The following is a 20,335-nucleotide window of genomic DNA, read 5'->3' on the forward strand; positions in this document are numbered from 1 at the left end:
TGCTGAGTGGCTCTGTGGTGTCTCTCTGGCTGGGTGCAGAGTGGCTCTGTGGTGGCTCACAGACTGGGTGCTGAGTGGCTCTGTGGTGTCTCTCTGGCTGGGTGCAGAGTGGCTCTGTGGTGGCTCACAGACTGGGTGCAGAGTGGCTCTGTGGTGGCTCACAAACTGGGTGTAGAGTGGCTCTGTGGTGGCTCACAGACTGGGTGCAGAGTGGCTCTGTGGTGTCTCTCTGGCTGAGTGCAGAGTGGCTCTGTGGTGGCTCACAGACTGGGTGCTGAGTGGCTCTGTGGTGTCTCTCTGGCTGGGTGCAGAGTGGCTCTGTGGTGGCTCACAGACTGGGTGCAGAGTGGCTCTGTGGTGGCTCACAGACTGGGTGCAGAGTGGCTCTGTGGTGGCTCACAGACTGGGTGCAGAGTGGCTCTGTGGTGGCTCACAGACTGGGTGCAGAGTGGCTCTGTGGTGGCTCACAAACTGGGTGCAGAGTGGCTCTGTGGTGGCTCACAGACTGGGTGCAGAGTGGCTCTGTGGTGGCTCACAGACTGGGTGCAGAGTGGCTCTGTGGTGGCTCACAGACTGGGTGCAGAGTGGCTCTGTGGTGGCTCACAGACTGGGTGCAGAGTGGCTCTGTGGTGGCTCACAGACTGGGTGCAGAGTGGCTCTGTGGTGGCTCACAAACTGGGTGCAGAGTGGCTCTGTGGTGGCTCACAGACTGGGTGCAGAGTGGCTCTGTGGTGGCTCACAGACTGGGTGCAGAGTGGCTCTGTGGTGGCTCACAGACTGGGTGCAGAGTGGCTCTGTGGTGGCTCACAAACTGGGTGCAGAGTGGCTCTGTGGTGGCTCACAGACTGGGTACAGAGTGGCTCTGTGGTGGCTCACAGACTGGGTGCAGAGTGGCTCTGTGGTGGCTCACAGACTGGGTGCAGAGTGGCTCTGTGGTGGCTCACAAACTGGGTGCAGAGCGGCTCTGTGGTGGCTCACAGACCGGGTGCAGAGTGGCTCTGTGGTGGCTCACAGACTGGGTGCAGAGTGGCTCTGTGGTGGCTCACAGACTGGGTGCAGAGTGGCTCTGTGGTGGCTCACAGACTGGGTGCAGAGTGGCTCTGTGGTGGCTCACAAACTGGGTGCAGAGTGGCTCTGTGGTGGCTCACACACTGGGTGCAGAGTGGCTCTGTGGTGGCTCACAGACTGGGTGCAGAGTGGCTCTGTGGTGGCTCACAGACTGGGTGCAGAGTGGCTCTGTGGTGGCTCACAGACTGGGTGCAGAGTGGCTCTGTGGTGGCTCACAGACTGGGTGCAGAGTGGCTCTGTGGTGGCTCACAGACTGGGTGCAGAGTGGCTCTGTGGTGGCTCACAGACTGGGTGCAGAGTGGCTCTGTGGTGGCTCACAGACTGGGTGCAGAGTGGCTCTGTGGTGGCTCACAGACTGGGTGCAGAGTGGCTCTGTGGTGGCTCACAAACTGGGTGCAGAGTGGCTCTGTGGTGGCTCACAGACTGGGTACAGAGTGGCTCTGTGGTGGCTCACAGACTGGGTGCAGAGTGGCTCTGTGGTGGCTCACAGACTGGGTGCAGAGTGGCTCTGTGGTGGCTCACAAACTGGGTGCAGAGCGGCTCTGTGGTGGCTCACAGACTGGGTGCAGAGTGGCTCTGTGGTGGCTCACAGACTGGGTGCAGAGTGGCTCTGTGGTGGCTCACAGACTGGGTGCAGAGTGGCTCTGTGGTGGCTCACAGACTGGGTGCAGAGTGGCTCTGTGGTGGCTCACAAACTGTGTGCAGAGTGGCTCTGTGGTGGCTCACAGACTGGGTGCAGAGTGGCTCTGTGGTGGCTCACAGACTGGGTGCAGAGTGGCTCTGTGGTGGCTCACAGACTGGGTGCAGAGTGGCTCTGTGGTGGCTCACAAACTGGGTGCAGAGTGGCTCTGTGGTGGCTCACAGACTGGGTGCAGAGTGGCTCTGTGGTGGCTCACAGACTGGGTGCAGAGTGGCTCTGTGGTGGCTCACATACTGGGTGCAGAGTGGCTCTGTGGTGGCTCACAAACTGGGTGCAGAGTGGCTCTGTGGTGGCTCACAGACTGGGTGCAGAGTGGCTCTGTGGTGTCTCTCTGGCTGGGTGCAGAGTGGCTCTGTGGTGTCTCTCTGGCTGGGTGCAGAGTGGCTCTGTGGTGTCTCACAGACTGGGTGCAGAGTGGCTTTGTGGTGGCTCACAGACTGGGTGCAGAGTGGCTCTGTGGTGTCTCTCTGGCTGAGTGCAGAGTGGCTCTGTGATGTCTCTCTGGCTGGGTGCACAGTGGCTGTGTGGTGTCTCTTTGGCTGGGTGCAGAGTGGTGGTCTGACTGGGCTGATGAAGGCTGTTTAGCTGTCAAAACGTTTTTATTTATTATCAGAGCCTTTACAGTCTGATGCTTTTCTTTCCTTTTCACATCCAGGGCCCCCTAGCTCCCCCCCCAAACTCTCCACCCCCACAAACTGTTCTCAGGTTACGTCTAGGCGTGGCTCTGTGGTGGCTCACAGACTGGGTGCAGAGTGGCTCTGTGGTGTCTCTCTGGCTGAGTGCAGAGTGGCTCTGTGGTGGCTGACAAACTGGGTGCAGAGCGGCTCTGTGGTGGCTCACAGACTGGGTGCAGAATGGCTCTGTGGTGTCTCTCTGGCTGAGTGCAGAGTGGCTCTGTGGTGGCTCACAGACTGGGTGCTGAGTGGCTCTGTGGTGTCTCTCTGGCTGAGTGCAGAGGTGCTCTGTGGTGGCTGACAAACTGGGTGCAGAGTGGCTCTGTGGTGGCTCACAGACTGGGTGCAGAGTGGCTCTGTGGTGGCTCACAGACTGGGTGCAGAGTGGCTCTGTGGTGGCTCACAGACTGGGTGCAGAGTGGCTCTGTGGTGGCTCACAAACTGGGTGCAGAGTGGCTCTGTGGTGGCTCACAAACTGGGTGCAGAGTGGCTCTGTGGTGGCTCACAGACTGGGTGCAGAGTGGCTCTGTGGTGGCTCACAGACTGGGTGCAGAGTGGCTCTGTGGTGTCTCTCTGGCTGAGTGCAGAGTGGCTCTGTGGTGGCTCACAGACTGGGTGCTGAGTGGCTCTGTGGTGTCTCTCTGGCTGGGTGCAGAGTGGCTCTGTGGTGGCTCACAGACTGGGTGCAGAGTGGCTCTGTGGTGGCTCACAGACTGGGTGCAGAGTGGCTCTGTGGTGGCTCACAGACTGGGTGCAGAGTGGCTCTGTGGTGGCTCACAGACTGGGTGCAGAGTGGCTCTGTGGTGGCTCACAAACTGGGTGCAGAGTGGCTCTGTGGTGGCTCACAGACTGGGTGCAGAGTGGCTCTGTGGTGGCTCACAGACTGGGTGCAGAGTGGCTCTGTGGTGGCTCACAGACTGGGTGCAGAGTGGCTCTGTGGTGGCTCACAGACTGGGTGCAGAGTGGCTCTGTGGTGGCTCACAGACTGGGTGCAGAGTGGCTCTGTGGTGGCTCAAAAACTGGGTGCAGAGTGGCTCTGTGGTGGCTCACAGACTGGGTGCAGAGTGGCTCTGTGGTGGCTCACAGACTGGGTGCAGAGTGGCTCTGTGGTGGCTCACAGACTGGGTGCAGAGTGGCTCTGTGGTGGCTCACAAACTGGGTGCAGAGTGGCTCTGTGGTGGCTCACAGACTGGGTACAGAGTGGCTCTGTGGTGGCTCACAGACTGGGTGCAGAGTGGCTCTGTGGTGGCTCACAGACTGGGTGCAGAGTGGCTCTGTGGTGGCTCACAAACTGGGTGCAGAGCGGCTCTGTGGTGGCTCACAGACTGGGTGCAGAGTGGCTCTGTGGTGGCTCACAGACTGGGTGCAGAGTGGCTCTGTGGTGGCTCACAGACTGGGTGCAGAGTGGCTCTGTGGTGGCTCACAGACTGGGTGCAGAGTGGCTCTGTGGTGGCTCACAAACTGGGTGCAGAGTGGCTCTGTGGTGGCTCACACACTGGGTGCAGAGTGGCTCTGTGGTGGCTCACAGACTGGGTGCAGAGTGGCTCTGTGGTGGCTCACAGACTGGGTGCAGAGTGGCTCTGTGGTGGCTCACAGACTGGGTGCAGAGTGGCTCTGTGGTGGCTCACAGACTGGGTGCAGAGTGGCTCTGTGGTGATTCACAGACTGGGTGCAGAGTGGCTCTGTGGTGGCTCACAGACTGGGTGCAGAGTGGCTCTGTGGTGGCTCACAGACTGGGTGCAGAGTGGCTCTGTGGTGGCTCACAGACTGGGTGCAGAGTGGCTCTGTGGTGGCTCACAAACTGGGTGCAGAGTGGCTCTGTGGTGGCTCACAGACTGGGTACAGATTGGCTCTGTGGTGGCTCACAGACTGGGTGCAGAGTGGCTCTGTGGTGGCTCACAGACTGGGTGCAGAGTGGCTCTGTGGTGGCTCACAAACTGGGTGCAGAGCGGCTCTGTGGTGGCTCACAGACTGGGTGCAGAGTGGCTCTGTGGTGGCTCACAGACTGGGTGCAGAGTGGCTCTGTGGTGGCTCACAGACTGGGTGCAGAGTGGCTCTGTGGTGGCTCACAGACTGGGTGCAGAGTGGCTCTGTGGTGGCTCACAAACTGGGTGCAGAGTGGCTCTGTGGTGGCTCACAGACTGGGTGCAGAGTGGCTCTGTGGTGGCTCACAGACTGGGTGCAGAGTGGCTCTGTGGTGGCTCACAGACTGGGTGCAGAGTGGCTCTGTGGTGGCTCACAAACTGGGTGCAGAGTGGCTCTGTGGTGGCTCACAGACTGGGTGCAGAGTGGCTCTGTGGTGGCTCACAGACTGGGTGCAGAGTGGCTCTGTGGTGGCTCACATACTGGGTGCAGAGTGGCTCTGTGGTGGCTCACAAACTGGGTGCAGAGTGGCTCTGTGGTGGCTCACAGACTGGGTGCAGAGTGGCTCTGTGGTGTCTCTCTGGCTGGGTGCAGAGTGGCTCTGTGGTGTCTCTCTGGCTGGGTGCAGAGTGGCTCTGTGGTGTCTCTCTGGCTGAGTGCAGAGTGGCTCTGTGGTGGCTCACAGACTGGGTGCAGAGTGGCTCTGTGGTGTCTCTCTGGCTGGGTGCAGAGTGGCTCTGTGGTGTCTCTCTGGCTGAGTGCAGAGTGGCTCTGTGGTGTCTCTCTGGCTGAGTGCAGAGTGGCTCTGTGGTGTCTCTCTGGCTGGGTGCAGAGTGGCTCTGTGGTGTCTCACAGACTGGGTGCAGAGTGGCTTTGTGGTGGCTCACAGACTGGGTGCAGAGTGGCTCTGTGGTGTCTCTCTGGCTGAGTGCAGAGTGGCTCTGTGGTGTCTCTCTGGCTGGGTGCAGAGTGGCTCTGTGATGTCTCTCTGGCTGGGTGCAGAGTGGCTGTGTGGTGTCTCTTTGGCTGGGTGCAGAGTGGTGGTCTGACTGGGCTGATGAAGGCTGTTTAGCTGTCAAAACGTTTTTATTTATTATCAGAGCCTTTACAGTCTGATGCTTTTCTTTCCTTTTCACATCCAGGGCCCCCTAGCTCCCCCCCCAAACTCTCCACCCCCACAAACTGTTCTCAGGTTACGTCTAGGCGTGGCTCTGTGGTGGCTCACAGACTGGGTGCAGAGTGGCTCTGTGGTGTCTCTCTGGCTGAGTGCAGAGTGGCTCTGTGGTGGCTGACAAACTGGGTGCAGAGCGGCTCTGTGGTGGCTCACAGATTGGGTGCAGAATGGCTCTGTGGTGTCTCTCTGGCTGAGTGCAGAGTGGCTCTGTGGTGGCTCACAGACTGGGTGCTGAGTGGCTCTGTGGTGTCTCTCTGGCTGAGTGCAGAGGTGCTCTGTGGTGGCTGACAAACTGGGTGCAGAGTGGCTCTGTGGTGGCTCACAGACTGGGTGCAGAGTGGCTCTGTGGTGGCTCACAGACTGGGTGCAGAGTGGCTCTGTGGTGGCTCACAGACTGGGTGCAGAGTGGCTCTGTGGTGGCTCACAAACTGGGTGCAGAGTGGCTCTGTGGTGGCTCACAAACTGGGTGCAGAGTGGCTCTGTGGTGGCTCACAGACTGGGTGCAGAGTGGCTCTGTGGTGTCTCTCTGGCTGAGTGCAGAGTGGCTCTGTGGTGGCTCACAGACTGGGTGCAGAGTGGCTCTGTGGTGTCTCTCTGGCTGAGTGCAGAGTGGCTCTGTGGTGGCTGACAAACTGGGTGCAGAGCGGCTCTGTGGTGGCTCACAGACTGGGTGCAGAGTGGCTCTGTGGTGTCTCTCTGGCTGAGTGCAGAGTGGCTCTGTGGTGGCTCACAGACTGGGTGCTGAGTGGCTCTGTGGTGTCTCTCTGGCTGGGTGCAGAGTGGCTCTGTGGTGGCTCACAGACTGGGTGCAGAGTGGCTCTGTGGTGGCTCACAGACTGGGTGCAGAGTGGCTCTGTGGTGGCTCACAGACTGGGTGCAGAGTGGCTCTGTGGTGGCTCACAGACTGGGTGCAGAGTGGCTCTGTGGTGGCTCACAAACTGGGTGCAGAGTGGCTCTGTGGTGGCTCACAGACTGGGTGCAGAGTGGCTCTGTGGTGGCTCACAGACTGGGTGCAGAGTGGCTCTGTGGTGTCTCTCTGGCTGAGTGCAGAGTGGCTCCGTGGTGGCTCACAGACTGGGTGCAGAGTGGCTCTGTGGTGTCTCTCTGGCTGGGTGCAGAGTGGCTCTGTGGTGTCTCTCTGGCTGAGTGCAGAGTGGCTCTGTGGTGTCTCTCTGGCTGGGTGCAGAGTGGCTCTGTGGTGTCTCTCTGGCTGAGTGCAGAGTGGCTCTGTGGTGGCTCACAGACTGGGTGCAGAGTGGCTCTGTGGTGTCTCTCTGGCTGGGTGCAGAGTGGCTCTGTGGTGTCTCTCTGGCTGAGTGCAGAGTGGCTCTGTGGTGTCTCTCTGGCTGAGTGCAGAGTGGCTCTGTGGTGTCTCTCTGGCTGGGTGCAGAGTGGCTCTGTGGTGTCTCTCTGGCTGGGTGCAGAGTGGCTCTGTGGTGTCTCACAGACTGGGTGCAGAGTGGCTTTGTGGTGGCTCACAGACTGGGTTCAGAGTGGCTCTGTGGTGTCTCTCTGGCTGAGTGCAGAGTGGCTCTGTGGTGTCTCTCTGGCTGGGTGCAGAGTGGCTCTGTGGTGTCTCTCTGGCTGGGTGCAGAGTGGCTCTGTGGTGTCTCTCTGGCTGAGTGCAGAGTGGCTCTGTGGTGTCTCTCTGGCTGGGTGCAGAGTGGCTCTGTGGTGTCTCTCTGGCTGGGTGCAGAGTGGTGGTCTGACTGGGCTGATGAAGGCTGTTTAGCTGTCAAAACGTTTTTATTTATTATCAGAGCCTTTACAGTCTGATGCTTTTCTTTCCTTTTCACATCCAGGGCCCCCCAGCTCCCCCCCAAACTCTCCACCCCCACAAACTGTTCTCAGGTTACGTCTAGGCATGGGTCCTGACTGGGCTGTGGGTGTCAGACCTGTTAGTCATCCAGAGTATGAACTCAGTCTCAGATAGTTTGAGTTTTTATGTTATTCTAAACCAGAAGAGTGTTTCATTCTTTCTCAGTTTTTATGATATGGTGTGTGATTTATATTAAGTCGTTACTCGTTGTTGGTTTATTGCGTTTTGGTTTTACAACAGAGCCTCCCTTTGCTCTGGGTGGGATTGACAGTATTGTATGTCATTAGTCAATCAGGAACAGTATTGTATGTCATTAGTCAGTCAGGAACAGTATTGTATGTCATTAGTCAATCAGGAACAGTATTGTATGTCATTAGCCAATCAGAAACAGTATTGTATGTCATTAGTCAATCAGGAACAGTATTGTATGTCATTAGCCAATCAGGAACAATTCATTCATTTTTGCCTACTACTTCTGCTGTGATATCTCCTCCCACTTTACAAGCGGGCTTTTGATGTAGCTGTATGCACTCTCTTAGCCAACCCTTACCCTAACCCAACTCCAACCCTTACCCTAACCCAACTCCAACCCTTACCCTAACCCAACTCCAACCCTTACCCTAACCCAACTCCAACCCTTACCCTAACCCAACTCCAACCCTTACCCTAACCCAACTCCAACCTTTACCCTAACCCAACTCCAACCCTTACCCTAACCCAACTCCAACCTTTACCCTAACCCAACTCCAACCCTTACCCTAACCCAACTCCAACCTTTACCCTAACCCAACTCCAACCCTTACCCTAACCCAACTCCAACCCTTACCCTAACCCAACTCCAACCCTTACCCTAACCCAATTCCAACCCTTACCCTAACCCAACTCCAACCCTTACCCTAACCCAACTCCAACCTTTACCCTAACCCAACTCCAACCCTTACCCTAACCCAACTCCAACCTTTACCCTAACCCAACTCCAACCCTTACCCTAACCCAACTCCAACCCTTACCCTAACCCAACTCCAACTCTTATCCTAACCCAACTCCAACCCTTACCCTAACCCAACTCCAACCCTTACCCTAACCCAACTCCAACCCTAACCCTAACCCAACCCTTACCCAAACCCAAACCCAAATCCAACCCTTACCCTTACCCTTACCCTAATCCTAATCCTAACCCTTACCCTTACCCTTACCCTAACATACCACCATGGAAACAGAAGAACCATACATGGGTCCTGGTATCCAGTGACCTGCACAGACACGACCACCCTTTCTGCTTCTATTCCATTCCTCACTGCCATTCCAGCCCCACAGCTACAACAACTAGGCCCTATTACAGCTCCTACAGGTACAACAACTAGGCCCTATTCCAGCTCCTACAGCTACAACAACTAGGCCCTATTCCAGCTCCTACAGGTACAACAACTAGGCCCTATTCCAGCTCCTACAGCTACAACAACTAGGCCCTATTCCAGCTCCTACAGGTACAACAACTAGGCCCTATTCCAGCTCCCACAGCTACAACAACTAGGCCATATTCCAGCTCCCACAGCTACAACAACTAGGCCCTATTCCAGCTCCTACAGGTACAACAACTAGGCCCTATTCCAGCTCCTACAGCTACAACAACTAGGCCCTATTCCAGCTCCTACAGGTACAACAACTAGGCCCTATTCCAGCTCCTACAGGTACAACAACTAGGCCCTATTCCAGCTCCCACAGCTACAACAACTAGGCCCTATTCCAGCTCCCACAGCTACAACAACTAGGCCCTATTCCAGCTCCCACAGCTACAACAACTAGGCCCTATTCCAGCTCCCACAGCTACAACAACTAGGCCCTATTCCAGCTCATACAGGTACAACAACTAGGCCTTATTCCAGATCCCACAGCTACAACAACTAGGCCCTATTCCAGCTCCTACAGGTACAACAACTAGGCCCTATTCCAGCTCCTACAGCTACAACAACTAGGCCCTATTCCAGCTCCTACAGCTACAGCAACTAGGCCCTATTCCAGCTCCCACAGCTACAACAACTAGGCCCTATTCCAGCTCCTACAGGTACAACAACTAGGCACCATGAACATACCTGTTACCAAGGTCAGGATCAGGGGTCAGAATGTCACAGGGCTGCCAGCAAACTCTCAGTGTGTGTGTGTGTGTGTGTGTGGTGTGTGTGTGTGTGTGTGTGTGTGTGTGTGTGTGTGTGTGTGTGTGTGTGTGTGTGTGTGTGTGTGTGTGTGTGTGTGTGTGTGTGTGTGTGTGCGAGTGAGTGAGAAACCTCTTCTCAACACATCCTTAAGGATGATCAGGTGTATACCTTATATATACTGTATAATATGTCACCCTGCTTGTTTCTCCTCTCTGGTGGTTGAATCCACAACAGACAGCGTCCTCTAGTGGTACAATGTTACACAGTGACGTGTGGTCGCCAATGTGAGTCTCCACTTCATTTGTCCAATCAGTACCCACCTTCGTTTTGATTGGTTTAAGAAGAACTGTCAATCAAAGCTTTTGGAGGCCTTGCGCAGGAAAGTGCTTAGTAGGACTTCTGGGGTCTTCGAGTAAAGATGCTCTCCGTGAAAAATATAGTATCTAGTTTTAGACGCCTTTTGCCAATGGTATTCTCTTTGCTCAATAAAGGTTAACCATTTAATATATTGTCAGACGTATTTAATAATATTAATGATAATAATAAATAAATAAATAATAGCCTACACTTTTTTTGTGACACAACTATGCCTGCTTAAATATTATTTTACTGTCAGCCTTTCCACATTTATAGACAATTCCTTGTTAATCTAAATTAATTCGGCTATTTAGAGATTAGACTATTTCTCGTCAATGATGATACATTTATTTCATTTTACCAGATCAACTAAAATAAGAACCCAATTCAAAATAGTGTCGGCCCTAATAAGATCATTTTTTCAAAATAGGCTCCATTCCAAATATGAATATGCCTATTTTGGTAAGGCTTAAAACATCCTTGCATATTTGATGCTTTATTATACACTGTTAAAATAGCAAGACTCAAAACACCATAATTGTGTAGTGAAACCATGACAACTGCACCTAAACTGAGATCTGGTGTTTGGGGGGTGTTTGAATGTAAACTCAATGTAAGTGTTTTGATACACTGAATGTGTTTCTAAACAGAATTTAAATATACTCTGAAACACCCAAACTGGTTCTTCAATCTGAATATTGATGTTTTTAAGAGAGCCTTGTGAAAACCATTGTTGGCGATTCACTGCATTTAAAAGGCAGCATCAAAACACAAAAAGCATGTTTTGGCAGACTGTGTCTCTCATACAAGCAAATGATTTTGAAATACCAATACCGATTGATGATGATTTTCAGACAATTAACATTTTAAAGAAGACACTGGGAATGTAATACTTTTCCTAGGGTAGACAATGGCAGTAATCATAGCCGACGGTTGCCAGGCCCATTGTGATAATATATATAAATTATTTTACAATCAAAATGTTTAGGGCTATGTAAGTCATAGCAGGGGTAACATTAGGTAACATATAAAGAGGCCTTCATGTGAGAAGGTGGATGTGAACCTGGGTATCCTGCTTGTCAAAACACTGCCTTATTCCAGTCAGCCAGTCTTCAGGACTAAATGGTTGTGCTGAACCACCCTTGTTAAGTTCAGCACATGGGGCCCGATTAAGACTTGAGCTAAGTGGACTTAACAAAACATGGACGTAAGTCCAAAAAAAAATTCATCAACTCAAATCCACCTTTTTGCTTTTTCTGTGCTTTGTTTAGACAGATTAGAAACAGAATCGGGAATTTAGTGCCCAATTTATGGGGCAGTAAGATGGCAAATATATTTTGAATTTTACCCACTCAACCACACAGCCACGTACAGAGTGAGGAACTTGTACCCCATATCAGAATATATTTTTTTAGATTAAAGAACTAATTGGAACTTCAAACATTGTGCTACCGTACTGTTCAGAATTCCCCCAGTCTGGGGCATGGAGGTGGAGAGAGGGCATTCGTGTCAGGTGTGCCCTCTAGCAAACTCTATGGTCAAGTATAAAAGCAGGCAAGTTTGTGGGCACCTCCGCTGTGTTCAGGTTCTTCAGAAACTCAGACAGGAAAGAGCACACCAGGCTCAGGCAAAGCTCTCCAAAACAATCCCAAAAGTATGCGTCAATGACAACGTGAGCACAAAATGTTATAGAACCCCACAGTGGAGGTATCATAATACCCATAAAACCTAGCGGTCAAACAGGGAAATGGTTCCAATCGCTTTTCCACCATTCATTTTTCCCATAGAGAATATTAGAAACACTTAAAATAAGGGCTGTATTTCGTGTAGGCTTACCCTGGCGTGATGTTTTGATAACCATGTAAATCTCTCTCGGACAAGGTGACTTTTATCAATATATTCGGCTCTATTTACTCTCAGATTCGAACATGCTAATTAGCGTCAATGTAGACATCATGCAAGACTACAAATCCCTGCAAGCTCCTGCATCTCTAGCTGACACCTTTGCTAACAGGTATTGTGTCAATTGAAAACTTGCACAAGACAGTTCACAGAATTGTTAATTTAAAGAAATGTAGCCAATTTATTAATTACAAAATGTAGCTAACATTAGCTAACATCCAGAGATTATTACCTTTGCCTCGATTCGGCAGTCTCATCCAGATCATCATGGCATTTGTAGTTCTTAATGATAGCCACATTAGCAGCTAATTAGCATTACTTTTTTGGGGGGTGAATACAGGCGACTATATTGATAAAAATCACATTGTCCTACAGAGATTTAAACAGTTATCAAAACGTCATGCCGGGGTAAGCCTACATGAAACACAGCCCTTATTTTAAGTGTTTCTAAAATCCCCTTGAGGGGAAAATAAATGGTGGAAAAACTATTGGAACCATTTCAATATTTGACTGCTAGGTTTTATGGGTATTGTGACTGTGTTACATTGAAGAAGGAAACAGAAAAGGAATTCACTCAACAAGAACATTGGTTTTGTGTAGAATTTTGGTTGTGGTCCTCTGTAGCTCAGCTGGTAGAGCACGGCGCTTGTAACGCCAAGGTAGTGGGTTCGAACCCCGGGACCACCCATACACAAAAAAAAAAATGTATGCACGCATGACTGTAAGTCGCTTTGGATAAAAGCGTCTGCTAAATGGCATATTATTATTAATAGTCACTGTATGCTTACAGTACAAGTCCAACAGCCATTTTGATTCATTGATCAGTTTTGTTGATGCTACATCTAGTTGTTAATGGACACGTCATTGTTTGCACCTTTTGTGCACTTGTTTTTTATGCAAATTAAGGCCTGTTTTTTTTTGTTAATACTGCTGGTTTGTTTCCCTACTAGCTTTGCGAGCTTTATATTTTGATCGATTCTTGCCTCACATGCTGTATGCTACACTATATAGCCACTGACAATTTAGTCTGCTCTAGTTCTTGCCTACCACGCCACATGTTATTGCATCCAACTTTTGACATTCATATTGTTATCTTGTTTCTCTATTTGCATAGTTTCATTCATGTATATGCATTTTGCATATTGCTATTGATATGTTTAATAATTGTATATTAATGTTGCAATTTATTCATATTAAAGCAGTTAATAACTTAATAATGCATGAATGTACTATCATTATTGCTTGTTATTATTTGCTATTGCTAGGTTTCCATGCAGAAAAACATACATACATACTATGTTACCCACCGGCTGGCCAATCCTAACCACAGCCAATCAAGACAAGGTTCACAGACTAATGCCAACTGAACTGTCAACTGTCAATCATAACATCTAACTTAACTGTACTGTGATTCAAGCCATCTGAACAACTTCCATGTACCATCATCTGAATATAAAGACTCAGGTCAGAGACATTAGCATAATGGATGACTGGTGGATCGCATTGTGCCCTGGGATTAAGTTTTGTACAAGTTTTTTATGAGTGCTACTGCTAACATTAGCAGTCACTGCCTGTATTTTTGTGAAATACAATGCCATATTTCCCTTGATTTTGAAGAATATGACTATGATAAATAACTTACAGATCTTTGAACTGTCTTACTTTATCAGTATTAAAATGTTAAGGACCAGTTCATGTTTTGTTGTCATTTGATCATTTGCTAAGAAAATATTAAGCATTTGAAGCTTCAAAATCATGTCTTGAAAAATGTATTGTGTAGTCATTAATTATTATCCTGGACAAACGTATTAATTTGTATTTTCACAAAACTATATTTTCTCATTTCCTTTGTTTGAGCATAATACCATACATTTGACCTTTAGGAATGACCTATGAGGAGTTTATCAACACACCTTATAAGAGCAGGGAATATACAATAAGAGGAGGGACTCCCGTTTACAGTATTTGGAAACTCCAGAAGAAGGGTTCCAATGGTACACTAGACAGGATTCGAAACACAATGATAGTGTTTAGGAGCTTTAGATCGAGGAAACGACATCAAAAGAGAAGGGGTCTAATTCTACATGAAACAGGACTCGAAACATCATAATAGTGTTTTCATTATTTACCTGGTTAGTGCTCCCAGTCTCTGGCAAGGTCTTCCTATGACTATGTGGCGTTACAACACACCACGTCATGTTTCAGAACACCTTATGATGAATGTTTCTGTAGGCTACACCTTAAATCTGTCTCATAACACCTTACACCCATGTGTTTCAAAACTTCACCAAAGTTAAGGTTTCGTCTCCTTAACGTTGGTGGCAGCTCAGTTCCCACTAGTGTTAGTGTTACAAAACACTTTATTTTAATAGTGTAGGCAACTTCTGTCCCTCATGCCCGTCGTCTATCAGCAATCATCATTATAGCATGTAGCCAAATCCTACTATTACATTACACAGTAGTAAGCCCATGCGAGTTCCCACTGTAGACAGAGCAGACAATCGGATCCGTCTGTGATTGGCGGATGTCGCGTTGTCTCTTCCCGGTTTTTGTGACTTGACCTCTTCCCTTGGCAACCACTTCCTCCGAGCACCCAACCCGGCCATCTTTATTTAACTCATTCATTAAAAGTTTTTGTAAACACACTGGAAGATTGTTGCATTTGGTTAAGCATCTGACGAACGACGGGATACATTTCAATTGTTTTTGTATCGGCGTGCTCCAGCGTATGCTACAGCGTAGCGTATTTCTGCCACAGCCAAAGTTGGACTGAAAGCGTACGTGTTTATTAGTAATATCCTTCGACATGTAGTCTAGTCTACATTTGCGTTCATCATACGATACATTTACTGTAAGTCGTCTAGTTAGTGTATGTTTGTCAGTGACTGCTGTCTGCAGTGTTGCAGCCTCTAGTAATTTCACCAGCGCACCCGCGGTAAACAATTGTCTAGTAAATAGCAATAGATGTGTATCCAACAGAAGATGTGTACAGAACGCGCGATTTCAATGTAGAAAGACGACGCGCTAGCCTATCTGTCGATGACCCGTTTACCGGAGGCTGCTAGACGTTACAATGTAGCCACATGATGATGATGATAATGACGACGATATTCTGTCTGGACCTCGATATTGTGCTCGCGTTACATTGTAATAACGTTACGTGAACGATTTAACGTAATCTTTATGATGAGGGGTGAATACAGCCATAGCCTCTTCACCAATACACAATTCAATAGGCTACTACATTTTCCGGAATAATATTGTTCTGAATTACACTTAACTAAAGTATATATTTCCCCCCTGCAGGTTAGAATGAGAAAGAAGCAGAATGTGAAACAGAGGAAGACAGAGACAATAACTACAACAGTAATAACACCACCACCATTAACAACACCATCACCAACAACAACAACAACAACACCCCCAGTCGTCCAGGAGTTCGTGGTTGAGAAGATCATCCGTAGAAGGGTCTCCAATGGAAGAGTAGAGTACTATCTGAAGTGGAAAGGATTCACTGAGTAAGGAGAGCATTTCAACACAGTTGGATAGACCATGGTTCCTCCCAAATGGCACCCTTTTCTCTAGCGCACTACTCTTTGAAAATAATTACACATTAGTGCACTATATAGGGAATAGGGGGCAATTTGGGACGTATAATGTGTATCCTAGACTAGTTATTAAGAGTTGTCTATGAATTCCATTCATGTCTTCAATGGCTAATATTAGAAGTTTGCTGTACATAGACATACTCACACTGTTTCTGCCTCTGCCACTAGTGCTGACAACACCTGGGAACCGGAGGACAACTTGGTCTGTCCTGAACTGATAGAAGAGTTCCTGAGAAACCTCTGTTTGTCTGGAGAGAATCAGGTTGAGGAAGAGAACCTACGGCCGGTGGAACCAGAGCTAGTCCCCAAAGAGGAACTGGCAGAACAAGAGACTGAGATTGTGAGTGACTGAGATCTGGGATGACAGAGTGACTGAGATCTGGGATGAGAGAGTGACTGAGATCTGGGATGAGAGAGTGACTGAGATCTCGGATTACAAAGTGACCGAGATCTGGGATGACAGAGTGACTGAGGTCTGGGATGACAGACAGGTCGGCTACATCAGATCCTTGTTTATTAATCTCAATAGAAGACTGATCTCTAGCTCATTGTGTTTATTCATCTCAATAGAAGACTGATCTCTAGCTCATTGTGTTTATTAATCTCAATAGAAGACTGATCTCTAGCTCATTGTGTTTATTAATCTCAATAGAAGACTGATCTCTAGCTCATTGTGTTTATTCATCTCAATAGAAGACTGATCTCTAGCTCATTGTGTTTATTAATCTCAATAGAAGACTGATCTCTAGCTCATTGTGTTTATTAATCTCAATAGAAGACTGATCTCTAGCTCATTGTGTTTATTAATCTCAATAGAAGACTGATCTCTAGCTCATTGTGTTTATTCATCTCAATAGAAGACTGATCTCTAGCTCATTGTGTTTATTAATCTCAATAGAAGACTGATCTCTAGCTCATTGTGTTTATTAATCTCAATAGAAGACTGATCTCTAGCTCATTGTGTTTATTAATCTCAATAGAAGACTGATCTCTAGCTCATTGTGTTTATTAATCTCAATAGAAGACTGATCTCTAGCTCATTGTGTTTATTCATCTCAATAGAAGACTGATCTCTAGCTCATTGTGTGTATGTAGGTCCACTACTATATGATCATGGTATAGAATAAGAATACCGGTACCCAAAAATGCACATTTGTTATATTATGATAAAAGCTCCACAATAATGTGGAAAAGTTACCTCAGCAGACTGATATAGGAATAGAACCAGGAAGGAGGCATTCTAATTCCAGAATGATATCCACATGTTCCAGACATTCTGTTCCAGATATAGACATGTTTCATTGTCCCCTTGGAGTCAATGTTTCCACTTTCCACGACTGGCACTGAGCTTCCACATAGTTCTATAGAATGATGAAAAAACCATCAGCTGGGTTATAACGCTCCACCAACTCATCACAACAGGAGATCCCTCTGACAGGTCAGCTGGGTTATAACGCTCCACCAACTCATCACAACAGGAGATCCCTCTGACAGGTCAGCTGGGTTATAACGCTCCACCAACTCATCACAACAGGAGATCCCTCTGACAGGTCAGCTGGGTTATAACGCTCCACCAACTCATCACAACAGGAGATCCCTCTGACAGGTCAGCTGGGTTATAACGCTCCACCAACTCATCACAACAGGAGATCCCTCTGACAGGTCAGTTGGGTTATAACGCTCCACCAACTCATCACAACAGGAGATCCCTCTGACAGGTCAGCTGGGTTATAACGCTCCACCAACTCATCACAACAGGAGATCCCTCTGACAGGTCAGCTGGGTTATAACGCTCCACCAACTCATCACAACAGGAGATCCCTCTGACAGGTCAGCTGGGTTATAACGCTCCACCAACTCATCACAACAGGAGATCCCTCTGACAGGTCAGCTGTGTTATAACGCTCCACTAACTGATCACAACAGGAGATCCCTCTGACAGGTCAGCTGTGTTATAACGCTCCACTAACTGATCACAACAGGAGATCCCTCTGACAGGTCAGCTGTGTTATAACGCTCCACTAACTGATCACAACAGGAGATCCCTCTGACAGGTCAGCTGGGTTATAACGCTCCACCAACTCATCACAACAGGAGATCCCTCTGACAGGTCAGCTGGGTTATAACGCTCCACCAACTCATCACAACAGGAGATCCCTCTGACAGGTCAGCTGGGTTATAACGCTCCACCAACTCATCACAACAGGAGATCCCTCTGACAGGTCAGCTGGGTTATAACGCTCCACCAACTCATCACAACAGGAGATCCCTCTGACAGGTCAGCTGGGTTATAACGCTCCACCAACTCATCACAACAGGAGATCCCTCTGACAGGTCAGCTGGGTTATAACGCTCCACCAACTCATCACAACAGGAGATCCCTCTGACAGGTCAGCTGGGTTATAACGCTCCACCAACTCATCACAATAGGAGATCCCTCTGACAGGTCAGCTGGGTTATAACGCTCCACTAACTGATCACAACAGGAGATCCCTCTGACAGGTCAGCTGGGTTATAACGCTCCACCAACTCATCACAACAGGAGATCCCTCTGACAGGTCAGCTGGGTTATAACGCTCCACCAACTCATCACAACAGGAGATCAAATAAAATAGTATTTGTCACATGCGCCGAATACAACCTTACCGTCAAATGCTTACTTACAAGACCTTAACCAACAATGCAGTTCAAGAAATAGAGTTAAGAAAATATTTACTAAATAAAATAAAGTAAAAAATAAAATAAAAAGTAACACAGTAAAATAACAGTAACGAGGCTATATACAGGGGGTACCGGTACCGAGTCAATCCCTCTGACAGGTCAGCTGGGTTATAACGCTCCACTAACTGATCACAACAGGAGATCCCTCTGACAGGTCAGCTGTGTTATAATGCTCCACTAACTGATCACAACAGGAGATCCCTCTGACAGGTCAGCTGGGAGCTGGGTTATAACGCTCCACTAACTGATCACAACAGGAGATCCCTCTGACAGGTCAGCTGTGTTATAACGCTCCACTAACTGATCACAACAGGAGATCCCTCTGACAGGTCAGCTGTGTTATAATGCTCCACTAACTGATCACAACAGGAGATCCCTCTGACAGGTCAGCTGTGTTATAATGCTCCACTAACTGATCACAACAGGAGATCCCTCTGACAGGTCAGCTGTGTTGTGTTGTCCTCCCAGCAGGTGTACAGCAAGCAGAGACAAAATGACCTCCAGGAGCCAGCTGACCAGGAGTCTGTATCTCCTACTGACCTCACCCTCACCTGCCCCCTGGAACCTGAACGCATCATCGGCTCCACAGACAGACACGGAGAGCTCATGTTCCTCGTCAAATGGTACAGTTAACCGCTTGCATACTGCCACAACAAACTCCAACAAACACCAACATTCCAAAGTTGGCAGATGTTGTCTGTTGTATTTAGAATGTTCTAAAAGCCAATTGGCCCAAATAAAAACTCTGTGTCACACAACTGGTTCTTCTTGTCTTCCTGACTGTATGCCAGGCAGCAACAGACTAGTGTAGGCTACATTCCTCAATCCTACTAGTCATTTCTGGTAAAGACTTTTGGTTGTACAACAGCACCAAAGTAGTTATAATGATTTACTCTGACAAACAGAAAAAAGTAGACATTATCTCCCCCCCCTCTGTTGTTTATAATGAGCTCTCTTTACATGTGTAATGTGTAATATCATGTATATTATCTATGTAATCATATGTCATAGGGACAGGATAATAATTCCAATAATGGCCTGTATCCCTGTGTGTCTGTACAGGAAGAACTGTGATGAGGTGGCCCTGCTGTCAGCTAGGGAGGCCAGCGCCAGGTGTCCTCAGGTGGTCGTAGCCTTCTACGAGGAGAAACTCACCTGGCACTCTGGGGATGAGGACCAGTAAAGGGTGTGTTGTGTGTGTGTGTTGTGTGTGTGTGTGCATGCCTGCTGTGAGTGTGTGTATGTGAGTACACAAGTATGGAGGTGAACTGACAAGCATCTGTAGGCAGCTCCAAGGTTAATTTCTCCTCCACCGAACCAAGGTCCTCCTTGAGCTGACATTAAAGGCACAGTGTGTGAAACGATGGCCTGCTGCAGGTAGATTGAGTCATCGTGGCAGGTGTAAAAGCCCTCTACAGGGTTGGCTGGGCCTCTTCCTGCTTCCTGTGGTGCTGTGTGAGGTCACAATGCCTTTGGGGATGTAGTGCAGAGTGTGGTGGAGTTCAGAACCATTCATAGAGACTTATATCTCTCTCTATGGCTCTGATTGAGTTGAAACTAATGAAATGAAGGCAGACACTGCCTGATGAACTGATGAATGCTCCCCCAGTTTATTGTGCAACATATCGACCCGAAGCTCTTTGTCAAAGCCTGACAAAGTGTGTGGGAATCTCTCTGGATTTCATGACTTGATTTTTTAAATCCAGCACTTAAAAGTGACCGGATGTGCGTACACTACGTTTAAAGAGTTGAAACGAACCCTTAGCATTTCTTTCCCAGTGTCTTCATGTACTGTAGCAGACTGAATCACTGTGGACACTGTGTTCTGTTGACTTTGACTACTGTTACTGTTGTAGCAGAAACCCATGTGATTGTATTGGAGTTAAGTGCTAGATTTAGTTTCTTGTATCTTCTGCCGTTGTTGCACTGTGGCCACAAGGCACTCCCTCCGGCTCTTCCACTGTGAGATGTCTATGGTTTTACTAAGTAGGACACGTATCTTGTATAGTAATGGGTTCAATGTGCATTAGACTCAATAGATAACTACTGTCCACCTAATATGATATCTGCACCATTTCGTTTTTGCTACAATCCTTGATATTGTACGTTTTTTTGTGTGAGATTCAAAGTTGATGAATGTGTTACATTTAGTTTACTGACAAATGTAGAAAAGTGTTGTATGATAGTAGATGGTTTGCTGTTTAATGTAGAACATGATAGTAGATGATATGCTGTTTAATGTAGAACATGATAGTAGATGGTATGCTGTTTAATGTAGAACATGATAGTAGAT

General features: G+C 48.5%; 1 protein-coding gene across 2 annotated transcripts; it reads left to right on the plus strand.

Moving 5' to 3' along the window:
• The first annotated feature begins 14,374 nt into the window (after positions 1-14,374).
• Positions 14,375-20,335, plus strand: LOC311139894 (chromobox protein homolog 3-like). 2 transcript variants are annotated; one of them, XM_084174890.1, is made up of 5 exons: positions 14,375-14,490; positions 15,020-15,231; positions 15,490-15,661; positions 18,511-18,665; positions 19,105-20,335. In XM_084174890.1, the coding sequence occupies exons 2-5, from the start codon at positions 15,026-15,028 to the stop codon at positions 19,223-19,225; spliced, it is 654 nt and encodes a 217-aa protein (XP_084031016.1). In that variant the 5' UTR covers positions 14,375-14,490; positions 15,020-15,025; the 3' UTR covers positions 19,226-20,335. The 2 variants fall into 2 exon arrangements, with proteins under 2 accessions (XP_084031016.1, XP_084031017.1); XM_084174891.1 differs by having other exon boundaries at positions 18,514-18,665.

Source organism: Coregonus lavaretus (assembly GCF_964263955.1).
Source record: "Coregonus lavaretus genome assembly, chromosome: 13".
Classification (NCBI taxonomy): Eukaryota; Metazoa; Chordata; class Actinopteri; order Salmoniformes; family Salmonidae; genus Coregonus; species Coregonus lavaretus.